This window comes from Cygnus atratus, chromosome 2 (genome assembly GCF_013377495.2).
Source record: "Cygnus atratus isolate AKBS03 ecotype Queensland, Australia chromosome 2, CAtr_DNAZoo_HiC_assembly, whole genome shotgun sequence".
In the NCBI taxonomy this organism is placed as follows: domain Eukaryota; kingdom Metazoa; phylum Chordata; class Aves; order Anseriformes; family Anatidae; genus Cygnus; species Cygnus atratus.
This window is the reverse complement of record NC_066363.1, coordinates 17,452,556-17,466,237: the sequence shown is the minus strand read 5'-3', so window position 1 is coordinate 17,466,237 and position 13,682 is coordinate 17,452,556. Positions and strand designations below refer to the sequence as shown.

At 40.1% G+C, this 13,682-nt stretch overlaps 1 protein-coding gene across 4 annotated transcripts in view; it reads left to right on the top strand.

Moving 5' to 3' along the window:
• ACBD5 (acyl-CoA binding domain containing 5) overlaps positions 1-13,682 on the top strand; it is a 30,368-nt gene that overhangs the window by 14,444 nt on the left and 2,242 nt on the right. For all 4 annotated transcript variants that reach the window (XM_035545313.2, XM_035545312.2, XM_050708823.1 and 1 more), the window contains 7 exons: positions 2,407-2,544; positions 3,542-3,742; positions 4,466-4,572; positions 6,585-6,861; positions 7,673-7,872; positions 9,521-9,571; positions 9,865-9,974. In XM_035545313.2, coding sequence (XP_035401206.1) covers positions 2,407-2,544; positions 3,542-3,742; positions 4,466-4,572; positions 6,585-6,861; positions 7,673-7,872; positions 9,521-9,571; positions 9,865-9,974 — 1,084 coding nt within the window. The remainder of the gene's footprint in view (positions 1-2,406; positions 2,545-3,541; positions 3,743-4,465; positions 4,573-6,584; positions 6,862-7,672; positions 7,873-9,520; positions 9,572-9,864; positions 9,975-13,682) is intronic.

The window sequence follows — 13,682 nt, the reverse complement described above, 5'->3', positions numbered from 1 at the left end:
TTCCCAAGTGAATAATCTCCTTGCTGAGATTGAGTACAGAGAAAATGTGTTTGAATGTTCAAAGACATCTTCAAAAAGAAAAAAAGTAAATCTTACAAAATATGTTTATGACATGGTTGGGGCTTTTTACAATATCTCTAGTAGGGTAAGGAGGTTTACAGTTTTAGTTGCCTGCCTTTACAGCTAAATGTGTCTCCAAGTCTTGTCTTTCCCGTTTACTCCCACGGCTGGGTAAGGCACTTGGATGTCTTAGCCTCCACCCCTTTGTATTTCAAAGGGAAAGGTGATGCCTGCTTCACATTGCAAGGGGGCTGGGGCTCTGCTTGCTCTTCGTGCTTCAAAGGACATAACTGTTGCATTATCCTTCTCCCACTGTTTCTTCTCACAAAAACACCTCTAGAACTGAATTTCACAAGAAGAGAAACATTTATGAAAAACAAACTGTAAATATGTTGGGATTTTCCTTCTGTGAAACTCATTTTCTTGCAAATGTTCTCTGCAGTGAGGAGAAAATGACCGTATATTCTTGCAGTCTACAAAATAGGCAATAGCTTTTCTAGCTCTTTTTTCACGACAAATAAACTTATTTTTTAGTCTTCAGATAAAAGTTGGATTAAATCAATCCAAAACAGGGATGCAGGGTGCCCCCCAGAAGCCTTAATTCACAGTAAGACTAAGGTGAACAGGATATTTAACATACTCATGTTTGGATAAAAAGTAAAGTTATTTTGCCTTTTTTTTTAAGCAGTATGGCTAAGCTTTGAAACTAGAGGAACGTGGGAAGGCAGCCTGCTTCTTCATGGCGAGATTCAAGTAGAAAACCCTTAGCCCTAAATTACCATACAGCAAGGAAAGTAGCAGAGCTGGTTGGGCAGCTCCAGTATAATTGGGTGTTATTTTGCCGTTTGATGTTAAGCCTAAACGTAAGAATTAATCTTTCAAGGTTCTGACAAGGGAATGTAAAAATTATGCAAATGGAGTGCTACGGTAACAATTAAAACAGGCAGAATCTGGCCTTGTGGTCAACGTGTAAAATGTGTGTCTCCTAACTGTGTCCGCTTTGTACTTTAATTGCTCTTTGCTAATGTACGAGGCTTAAATCATCAGTATGTATTTAGCTGTATTTTTTTTCAGAAGGTGGTAGAAATGTCCCTTAAATTCTTTTTTTTTTTTTTCTGGAGGAATCTTTACCTTGCAGTACGTTGTACAGCGAGTAAATTGTTTGTGATCCTTGGAGTGATCACAGAGATGGAAAACAAGGCCTTAGCAGTTACTTCATCAAGATTTGCTTTTTTAGATACGTGTGTAATTAGAGAAGCAAACACGAGCCGCATATTTCAAAGAATCACAGAATGTTTTGGGTTGGAAGGGACCTGAAAGCCCATCCAGTCCCAACCCCCTGCCATGGGCATGGACACCTCCCACCAGACCAGGTTGCCCAAAGCCCCATCCAGCCTGGCCTTGAGCACCTCCAGGGATGGGGCATCCACAGCTTCTCTGGGCAGCCTGTGCCAGTGCCTCACCATCCTCTGAGTGAAGAATTTCCTCCTGACATCTAATCTAAATCTCCCATCTTTTAGTTTAAAACCATTCTGCCTTGTCCTGTCATTATCTGCCCGAGAAAAAGTTGCTCTCCATCTTGTTTATAAACCCCCTTTAAGTAGTGGAAGGCAGCTCTAAGGTCTCCCCAGAGCCTTCTCTTCTCCAGGCTGAGCATCCCCAGCTCTCTCAGCCTTTCTGCGTAGGAGAGGTGCTCCAGCCCTCTGATTTATTTCATCATCTTTTTTCACTGAAATCAGTGCACTTATTTCCATGCATGCTTTGCTAGATAAAGATCTCTATAAACTTTATTACCACATTTTGTGTTTGCTTAAATCACTGGGGGCGAAGATGAATGGGATGTTATATTTCCCTTCCACAGGATCCTGTTGCTCACAGAACTGAACAGAATGTTTCAACATTTGCCTTTGCACTGAGAGTAATTTTGAAGCATTTCGGCCCAATAGGGAACTTCCATAAAATGTTGACTTCTAGATTTAAATGAAAATGTCCATCACAGTCCTAGGTAAAATGTTATTGCGGCTATACCATATTTGTGCCATAAATACAGATAAACGTCTTGGTGTGAGGCCTTTAGTGAAAGTAACTTGCTGTCTGTTTCCAGTAGGCTTCCTCAGAATTGTTCATTAGTAGTCACGCATTCTGTGGTGAGCCACAAAGGAGAAACATTAAAACAATTAAGGAAGAGCTTACAGAAATAAAGCTGGCATTATTTGGTACATCTTCTAATGTGGAAATGCTTTTGTAGAACAATTACCTGATTTTTTGGGCGGGGTGGGGGCAGGGGAGGCTATATGTTTGTTTCTTTTAAAATATGTATTTTTTTCTCTTTGAATGTTTTCTTAGACCTTAGTAACGTCATGAATTCCACTCCAAATATAAAGGCTGTGAATGGCAAAGCTGAAAGTAGCGATAGTGGAGCAGAATCAGAAGAAGAAGGGCTTCGTGAAGAGGAAGAAAAAGAACTCCAGCAAAATGTGAAGGGTACGTTTTCTGCACTTGGACCAGATGGTTCTTGGAAACTTCAGGAAGTGCTTCTTTACTGTGGAGGTGGCTGAGTACTGGCACAGGTTGCCCAGAGAGGCTGTGGAGTCTCCCTCTTTGGAGATCTTCAAAAGCCACTTGGACACGGTCCTGGGCAACTTGCTCTAGGTGGCCCTGAGCAGGGGGTTGGACCAGATGGCCTCCGGAGGTCCCTTCTAACCTCAACTATTCTGTGATTCTTCCAAAGTTTTTTTTAAATATGTAAGTGTTAGAAAATGCCAAAGGATCATGAACTCTACTTCTCACTGTACTTCTTTAAGAGAATTTTATGCAAATAACTGTAAATGCATGTGTAAGAAATGGCAACATCTCAACCTGTGTTATGAGATCAAGAACTAGGACAAATTTGTGAGCTATGCCATATATTTTTTGACTCGGCTACCAAGGTATGTTAGTGTGTTTTGTAAAAGCTGAAAGGATACCCTCTATTGTTTTCCTTTTTGTTGCGAGTGTTGTATGTAAGAGCTGTGAATGGCTACATGGGCTGTTACAGTAGAATTGAAAATCACATTTCTTCTCTTCAGAGAAAATAAAACAGAACTTGCAATGACATTTGTTTAGGGGGTTCTTAAAGAGTTTTGAGAAGTACCAATGTCAAGTGAAAGCCAAATGAAATTACACGTTTAAAGTTCTAAGCAGCTTTTTTTTTTTCCTCCAGGGACATTAGGATAATTATTTAATTTATCAGAGGGACCTACAGTGGATTATCTTACTTGTGTTTTAAATGTCATCTTCTGTTTATGCAAATTAAAATTTTATATTAGTATGTTTTGAACAGAACAGTCCCGGAGAATGTGAATCTAGGGGCGTTGTCATATTTTGTTCTGTGTGTACATTATGCATTTAGTCTGTCAGAAAGTTAGTGACTTTAAGGAATATGTTTTGAGCTATTATGTACCTTGCTTTCTATTTGCAAGCTTTTCCTGTTCTTTTACAGATTATAAGAGTGTGAAAACAGAATCAGCAGCTGCAAAGGATTTGGAAAGTATTGTTGCTAATGGCTGTTACAAGGATGGCTTTATTCCGGATCTGCAGAATGGCATCCAGACCAAATCTGCCCTGAATGGCTTGAACACAGAGGAAGAAATAAAGAAAACAGAGCCAAGCCTGGAAATAGCTAATAACAATGCTCACCAAGGTATTTTCCTTGCGAGACTGTGTTTTAATTTGCATATGTTTTTCTTGGAAAACATTTCTTCTCTTGCGTGCTTAATCCTGGGATTCAGAGACTAGCAGGGGTGTCTTTCAGTTGCACAAACTTGAAGAAAGAATATTAAAAATTAATCAAATTTAATAGCAGTTTAAATAAGGCTGTCTTTGAAGATCTTTTACAGAAGAGAGGTGAATTCACAGAGAGAGAGAGGCTCAAACATACAGAAATACAATTATTTTATTTTGAAATCATTGTGCTATCTATGTAAAAGACTATTGGCATTTGAAATCTAATCTGTAATGAAATGAAAATCACTAATAATAGTATTTGTCATTCCCAAAGGCTGAACATATTATAAATGCCAGTTGAAACTGATGTGTGAATCTATCACTCTAAAACCAATTGATAACTTTGGGCAAAACTGCTTTATATTGAGATTAGGAAGGAGAGTAGAATGACCAAACTAAAGTTAAAATTTTCAATATATAACATGGAAATAAGTATGATGTTTGGTTTTCCCGTTAGCAAAAGGTTTGTATAATTCCTATATTAATGTAACATCTTTATTCTTAATCTGACTTCAAGATGACAAAAGCAGATGAAAGAGGAATGAGTTGAAGTTTGCCTAGATATCATAACTCATTGCTTTACTCTGCCGGGATTGGCTCACATTTACAAAGCAAGTGTACTTACCTCCTTTACATACAGGTGGAAATGAGGAGAATACTGAAGAGGTCTCAGGAACTCAGCACTTAACCAGTGATTCAGACAGTGAAGTTTATTGTGACTCTATGGAACAACTTGGACTAGAAGAGGTAAGGGCTTAGTATCCCTAGGCATATTTTGAAGGTGGTATGGCTATTTTAAAGTAGGTTTCTAGCTGTCAGGTGAACTTGGATGTGTACAGAGGTGAATGAAATAACTCACGCATACTTTTCTCTTATTTGGACTGTCATTTTTTGTTGTTTTTGTTGATCTTTTGCAATGTGGTTACTACTGATTAAAAGCTTCAAAATTTTTCCCTTTGTGAATTTTTGTGAGGGGAAGGTAATAAAAACAATACTTCAAAGAAAAAACTGTCAAAAACAACAGTACAAAGAAAGTAAGGGTTGTGTCCACAATCAATTTTGTGTCTCATTACATATGTAGGGATTGGAATCCTGCTATCCCTCAGAACCAGGAAGTATCTTTGTAATTGTATGGGGTTTTGTTCTCTTTTTTTTTTTTCTGGCCTGATAAATCCTGCATTTGTTTCTTAGAATAAGTAAAGAGTAAGTCTAAGCAGGTGGCCTGTAGGCCAGTAGCAGAAAGTGACCTAGGTCTAGAGAAGTGGGAGATGATGAGTTCCAGGTGCTCTTGTACTGCCTTCAGCCATAATATACAACTTTGATTTTCATATAAAAGCTTGGCACCAACTGCACTGGCTTAGTTTTCACTGAACTGTTCATTGTATTAACCGTGGTCTTAGATGAATTCCTGATTTGGATCACCTTCCTATGAAGTTTAAGCATGCTTCCTGTCCAGTTTAAGCATGGACTTTGTGCTCAAACACCTAGTTTGCTGGTTCTGGGGAGGGATACGTGAATGATGCATGGGATCAGAAAGACCTGCAAGCACTGCAGTATTGCATCGTTTTCTTGTCCATCTTTTTCCTGAGGATCTAGAGAGTTCCTTTTAGCAAATCAAAATTTTACCCAACAATGAAGCATATTGACAAAGGGTGATTTGGTAGAAGTGCTGCAAGCTGTCTTTTATGTAGGTGATTTCCCAATTCTCTTGTGTGTTGTTTGAGCTTGTTTGAGACTCTTTAATTGAAGTTGGTGGGTATGTGTCAGAATTTCCCAACTTGAATGAGAAAAGTTCTAGTTGCAAACGAATTAACAAACAGTCGGGTAGATGTAAATAAATATAGAAGAAGAACTACAGATGGAGTCATTCAAACTAAAAAAAAGGTTCACTGAAAAAACGAATACAGCTTTTTATTGCAAAAGATGTAGCAAACACTCTGTCTTCAGTTCTGGTGATATAAGCTTATGAACTGCTACTTGACAAACAGGATTTTGGCAGCAGTTTCTTTTCCCCTCCTTTTTGCTATTTTGGCTTTTTCCTGGAGTTATTTTTCAGCTAGCTGAAGTCCCCAGTCTGCTTCAACATGTAGTTGTGCTAACGCTTGTCCTTTCACTGAAGAAGGGGTGCTTGTACCACCTTAAGACAGTCCTGTTGCAGAACATGTAATTGTGACCTGATCAATGTGTCATCTGTTTTTGTCTTTCTGCAGTACCACAGATTTTGAGGAAGAAAGTTGGTAGAATACTATATCTTTTTTTGTGAAAAGGACAGGGAGTTGTCAAGCAGTTTTGAATAGGTTCATAATAAATGCTGTGATTTCTTTGCAGTAAGTGTAAATACTGCCTGCTCAACGTTGCTAATAGTGTGTGACTTTGGCAGCGTGGCTCACCACTCTGAGTTAGGATACCTCTTCACAGTCTGGGAGGCAAAGCCTCAAGGGAATATGGAACATTCTGAGGTCTTCTAAAGGTTTGATTTTAGTGACTACTGAGAATTACTGTATGTTGAAAATGTCTAAAATAATTCCAAGTGTTATCACTGTTTTGAGAATATTTGCCTCAAATGAATATCCAATCTTTTCAATCTGAAAAGGACATTTAGACAATGCAAGCACATCCTATAGCAAAACAACTGCTCCTGTTAAAAGCCTTAATGCAGAGCAAACTATTTTCTTAAAGAGAAAGAAGAGAGATTGTCTCTTTATTAGTAAACTGTTATATTTTACAGAATTTAATTACTTGCTAATGTTAATTTGTAGCCCTTGGAGATCATCACATCAACGAAAGGATCTTTAAAGCGTTCATCCCATTTCTTGGATGTAGATCACAGTGTTCTGTTAGAAAATACGGATCTTCCAAGGCATGTTTGCATGACTTCTGGGAATCTCCAGCTTGGAAATAATGTAGAAGGAGCAGTTCAAGAAGAAGGTGAAGTCAAGTGTGGAGGAGAAGATGGCCAAGCCACTAACGGGGGCCCTCACAAAGAGAAGAAAAGTGGAGAAAAAGCGGATTTCTATGGTGTCAGAAGGGGTAGAGGTACTGTGCACACACCTTTATTTTTTCCTATTTGTTTTCATCGCTGCCATACATCATGGGTGCCTAAGAAGCACTGGTCAATATAATCCAGTGAGACAGTCATACTATACAGTGCCTCTGTCCTTCATGGTAAAAATAGGTAATAAAATCCTGATTCCAGTGGGTAGCAATCAGTTTTGTGTTCGAAGTATTTATTTCATTCATAATAAGCTTTACAAAAGGATTTTATTGTGTTACGGAGATCTTGAATAAGCGTATCGGCTGCTTCTGTTTTGGCTTACCTTGAAATCCAGCTGCTGTTTACAGTACCTGTCCTTCTTAAAAGTGTAGTCTTCAAAACCCATCTATGCATGAGAAGAGTTTATTTGCAAGTTATATATATTTTTTAAACGCGTGTACATTTATACCTCTACGATGTCTCATTTGAAACCAGGGAGCATCGTGGAAAGGTGTCAAAAGGTATCACTCTGTTTCAGTGTTCTTTGTATTCCAACTGGAGACTGTCCAAAACTTAAAACATATCTACCTTTTATAATAAGGCAGATCTCATTTTCTTTTCAGATTTTTTCTTTTGTTTTCTTAATGGGATGTGAGTTAATAGGTTTTTGCTAAATGTTGGTGCTGTTGAATGAATGATGCTGTTACACTGAGGCTGTAGGGAAACTTTTCAAAGGACGTTGCGGTAACCTCCCAGTGCTTTTGAACTCAGTTTGGATGGAAGAAAATTAAACAACCATTCAAAAAAACATTTCAATAGAGGTGGTAGCCCATTCTGTGGTTTATGTATCTGTTTTTTTCCCTCTCAACGTAGGGCACAGACTTCAGCCGCTAGGCGACGGTTCTCAAGGTGGACAGATGGGTAGCGGAGGGGATGGAGAGCGCTGGGGATCAGACAGAGGACCCAGGGGTAGCCTCAATGAACAGATAGCGGTAGTGCTGATGCGGCTGCAAGAAGACATGCAGAATGTCCTTCAGAGGCTGCACATGCTGGAGGCGGTTACAGCATCGCAGGTATTCATTGAAGTTCTTTGATTACATTTCTATTAAATTTCCTTGGATATTTTTATGCTTTCAGATTAAAATGTCAAACAATATTTTCTTAAACTGTAAAGAAATTTCGATTACATTCTGTAGTTTGTTTCAACCTAAAATTTGTTATTCGTGCCTACTCTCAGGAGCACAACTCAGGACTCCTGAAACTGTAAACAAAAATATGCATTTTAACTTAGAAATTAACCATATATTGTTTTACTGATTTCTGTTATCCGACTAATCTCAGCTGTAGTTATCAATACAGGTCATGCAGTCACTATATAGATCATGGTTAATGTTAGTAATGCACGATCCCATATGTCTTTGTCAGGAGATCGTGAAGCATTTTCAGAGCAAGTGAGATTATCTTAATTTTCCAGATTGGTAAATATTTGCAGGCAGAACTTCTTCTGAGTCCATTATCCAGTTAGCAGGCTGATTTTTCATAGCATTCTTCCCCTGCAAAGTAATCCAACTTTCTTGGAGTTTCACATCATGTGTACAAGGTAGGCAAAAGAAGTCTTACGCAAGTTTAGATACTTGTTGATGTAGTGTTTCTTTTTCTTCCTTCTTCAATGGAAATAGTGGTGCACATAATAGTGTAAGTGGGAGGATAGAATGTGCTGTGAATATAGTTGAATCAACAATCAAAAATACTTGGTTTTCTTTGGTTTGCTGATAATATTTTGAGCTACCTGAGAACCAGAGAGCTGTGCAAGCAATATCCTATGGGATGCACATACTCCAAATGTAAGGCAGCCAGGGAGAAAGGATTTATTAAAACCATGATTCTGCTCCATCACAGCTCTTCAAGGATCTGATGTCTGGATACAGATCTAATTTTTTTTTTTGGACCAAAGCAGCATATGAAGAAATAGTAAAAGATTTTTCCCCAGCAGTTCATGCCATGCTTGCTATCCCTTTCTGAGTAGAAACGGGGTCAAGAACCTTCTGGTTCACACTCACATTCATTAAGAAAGGCCTAGAAAGCTGACTTGTTTCTGTGAAAGCACCACAGTAGCATATGGGAAAAGGCTTGAAGCATTTCTGGTATTTCTCGTTCTCTGTATTGCCTGTAAGAGTAATCGCTTTCCTTACACTGCTAGACATGCCTGTACCTATAGCTCAGAGCACACTAAAAGAATGGCTTTTGCCTTTATACAGCTCATTGTGTAAAGAATTACGCAAATTACGCTGCTGGGATTTCACCTCTGGGTTGTAACTGCTGGGCCTGAAGCAGAGATGGGGAAGTTGTGATGACAACTTGGGCAGGGGGCTTTGCAAAGCTGTAGAGAGGTTCAGTCAGTGACACTGACTCATATTTTAGCTCCCAGAAATGTGATAAAAATGCTATAAAGTGTAATGGAAGCATGAGAGTTTAAGTTGGAAACCAAGTGGTAAAAGGTGGGTTGCATGGGGGCTGGTTCTACTCTTTAACAAAGTTAAGGGAAAACTTCCTTTCTCAGGATAGGATTGTAGGCATTAAGGACTGTTCCTCAAGCTGTTGCATATACAGGCTGCAAAGCCTTTACACGATGAAGAACTAAATATTCTCACTTTGTGAAGCAGAAATATTACAACTGCACTTTTCTTTTTGGCACTTACCACTCCTTGTTTGTATTTAAAGGCAAGATCTGCAACACTGCAGTCAAATTATCAGCCTGACTCTTCTGCTAAGGTAAAATACCGTTTGTTTCTTTTTGTAAAAAAAAGAGTGTGAATGGTGAGAAAAGATGAGATGAATATTTTACATCTAGCTTTCTTAGTATGTGCTTTTCATGTAGTCTTTTCCTTGACTAGGAGATAAAAAATAATCTGTCTGAAAAGATTATTTGCTGGGTGAATCTTTTTTTGATCTTACCAATTTTTTCTGTCTTGTTATTATAGCACTTGAAGTGTTGGTGAAGTACACATGTGGTATTCTATACGCGCATGCAGATTGCTGACTGGAATTTCTTCTGTTTTCCTTAGAAACCATCATGGTGGCCCTTTGAAATTTCTCCTGGTATTTTAGCTTTTGCTGTTGTATGGCCATTTATTGCCCAGTGGTTGGTGCATGTATATCTTCAAAGAAAGCGAAGGTAAAGATGTGCATTCAGTAGGTCATATATACTATACCTCATCTATTGATGACCAATGTGAAGTGTATCATGTTATTTAGACAGGACCTAAAAACTGCCTTCAGGCATAAGAATAATGCAAGGGTATGTGCCTGCACTGTGTCTTTGACAGTATATCTGAAACATGAGGTCGGTATCAAAACGGGGAGGTTGCTGATCATTGCTTTGATAAATCCTGTTTCCCTGAGTTCTTTGCTTCAGGACATCTTGCTTAATGTTCCATTCTATGTATCAGTGACTGATAGCTCTGAAGATACAAGGCTAAAGCAGATTGTACCATTGAGTCCTTGGTATGGTGATCATAGGAAGGTGTGTGTCTTAGTCCCACAAACCCAAGACAAATGCTCAACAAGAAATGCTGGAAGCTAGTAGGAGTGCCTTGCATTAGCTGGGACTTCTAGGAAGAGACATGTATAGTTTTGTCCCCCTTGACAACTTCCCAGTGTAAGTGTAAGTATCGGTTAATCTGACTCTCAATGTGGTATGCTCAGTAAAGGCAACTTAGGTTAAACCCATGAAGTCTGGTGTAGAATAAATAATTTCAGTGAGTATACATGAGAAGTTATGGCTGGATAACTTGGAGGTTATCTCCATGACGTTCTTTGACCGTCTCACTTCCAATATCTTCCTGAGCCATTTTCACTGCTTGCCTAGACTCTTTAGTTCCCTTGTGCCATGAGAAAAAATGTCAAATATGTTAGAGTCTCATCCGTCACCTATTATTTAACATTTACTAGCAACTCGCTCTGGTATTTTTGTAATGTCTCGTTTCACTTCCTTCAGCTGAAGAACAGTTGTACTCTCATCTTACCTGTTTCTCAACTTTTTAAGCATCAGAATATCAAGTCAAGGTTGTCAAGTTGGTACACACTTAAACCTCGCACCTCACTTCAACTTTGTGTGCTCTTACCATTTACTTGCAAGTTTTTTCTTCTGTCAGTCTGCAGAGAGTCTGCATATGTGTAGATCTTACTAGAATTAGCTTAAATTGTAATGTTTTAATGCTCTAGTCATCTCTTGTATGGTAACTCACAGAATCAGAGAATGGTGAGGTTGGGAGAGACCTCTGGAGATCATCTGGTCCAGCCCCTGCTCAAGCAGGGCCACCCAGAGCACCTTGAGCAGGATTGTGTCTAGACTGCTTCTGAGTATCTCCAAGGAGGGAGGCTCCACACCCTCTGGGCAACCTGTGCCACTTTCACCCTGACAGTGAAAAGCGTATCCTGATGTTTGGATGGAACCCTCCTGTGTTTCAGTTAGTGCCCGTTGCCTCTTGTCCTGGCACTGGGCACCACTAAAAAGAGCCTGGCTCTGTCGTCTTTGCACCCTCCCTTCAGATATTTACAGACACTGATGAGATCTGGCGAGCCTTCTCTTCTCTAGGCTGACAGTCCCAGCTCCCTCAGCCTTTCCTCCAGTCCCTTCATCATCTTTGTGGGGTTCTCTCCTATATGTCCATGCCTTACCATGGCAGTGTGAAGTAGAAGGGAAGGATCACCTCCCTTCGACCTGCTGGCAACACTCCTCCTAATGCAGCCCAGGACAACAACAGCCTTCTCTGCATGCAGGGCATGTTGCTGATTCTTGTCCAGCTTGGTGTCCACCTTTTGCTCAAAGCTGCTTTCCAGCTGGGTGGCCCCCAGCATGTCCTGGTGCCTGGGGCTGTTCCTCCCCATGTGCAGGACTTTGCACTTTTCCATGAGCTTCATGAGGTTCCTGTCCGCCCGTTCCTCCAGCCAGGAGATATTTGTCCAGGTTCCTCCGGATAGCAGCACGACCCTCTGGCACATCAGCCACTCCTCCCAGTTTTGTGTCTTCTGCAAACTTGCTGAGGGTACACTGTGCCCCATCATCCAGCGCATGAATGGAGATGTTAAACAGGACTGATTTAAACAGCCACTGATCACCACCCTCTAATCCTAGCCCATTGGATGGTAAATAATATAATGCCCACAAGGGCTTCAGTCTGCCAGCTCTGCCAGGAGGTACCCTGTCTCAGAGCTGCCATTGGTAACAGGGATGTTATTTGCATTTTCTCATAAACCCAGAGGTTTCACTATTAGGGCTTTTAGGCAGTTCTGTACGTTTTCTTGTCCCCTGCACTGGTAAATGAAGATTTCGATTTCAGCAGCAAGGAAAAAGATCATTAAAATCACTACAGTTGTTTTTAGGATCTTACGTGACGTTCCTGTGAACTTTAATGCTTAGCTAACGGCTTTAGAAGAGATGTGTTGTCTTTCATTTTTCCCTTTTTAAAAATAAAATATGCAGTTCCTGTAAGCCTTTTTTTGATCATCTCTTTTGACCTCTGTAGCACAAATTGCAAGCTGTTTCTGATTCAGTTCACAGGGTCAGTCAGAATTCATTTCTTAGAAAAACACGCATTCCACCAGTTTTTCTAAGACGTTGATCTGTGTGATTCAGAGCTGAAATGAATAAACAAATGGTACATGATTTTTAGTTTGGATTTGTCTAACTTCAGCTTTCATCCATTGGATCTTTCTAGATCTTTATTTACTTGACAAAGAGGCCTTGATGTGCCCATGGGCACTTTATTGCTATAACCAGGCCACCTTTTAATTCTTCTTTACGCTTAATGGATGAAGCAACTGGAATCTCATTTTAAAGTTGTTTTCCAAACCTGAGGTGGTTCTTGTGGCTCTTCCCTGAGTGCTCTACAGTTTATCAAAATTTGAGTTCTTAACACCAGGACTCGTACTACAGGCTACCAGCAGTAACATCTCTGAGGGAGACACAGATAGTATAGCTCCAGGCAGTCCTTGACTTGTTCATCTCATCTTAATACAATCCATGAACCTCAGGAACAGAAGCAACCGACATTTGTGTTCTTCAGCTTTGTGTTCTCTTTGCTTCTGAAGAAACGTTCCCATAGCCAGAATTTATGGACTGTTCCTGCATCACCTTTCCATCTGGAGTTTCATCTCCTTTAGCCATTGGCAGAACGTGATCAGTACACTCAGAGATAAAATGGAATTGCGAAACAAGATTCCTTCTCTGTTGTCCCATTGCCAGTTTCAGCTTGTACTGTGAAGGTGTGTAAGCTTTTAGGCAATCGCTGTGCATGCATTGCCCCTGTCTGTGTTCGTTGGGTTTTACAATACACACCGTCCTGGAGCAGAAACAGGAGTCTGCTACCCGGTGAGGTAATGCAGCGTTGAGCTTGGAGCCATGGCTGCTGACATCTCTGCTGCACAGTTGAGTTGAGTTCCATGGAACGGGCGCTGAGGAGCCGTTCCCCAGCCTGCACGAGTTTTGTGTCTAGCTCGTGCCCCTGTAATGGGGCAGCTCAGCTCACTCTGAGACTCTTACAAAGTGTGAACCTGGCTCCTAACCCTGCCTCGTACCCTGACTCCTTTATAGGGACTTTATGCTGAAAATCTGGGTACTTGCATCCATAGCCCTCGCCAAAGAAAACCTAACTCCTAAATGCTCCAAAAGCAGATCAGAAATAGAAGTACATTTTTAATAATGATTGAGAAGTTTTTAGCTTCAGCTCATGATTTTAGAACATTCTGATGGCATGTTTTCTGGAGCCACTGGAAAACAGCTCATAATTGCAAACCACTGATGTGGTCAGGCACTCTTATCTTCCTTTACCACAAACTCATCTCATGCTCTGTACTGTAGGAGGCAACAGTAATTAATTTC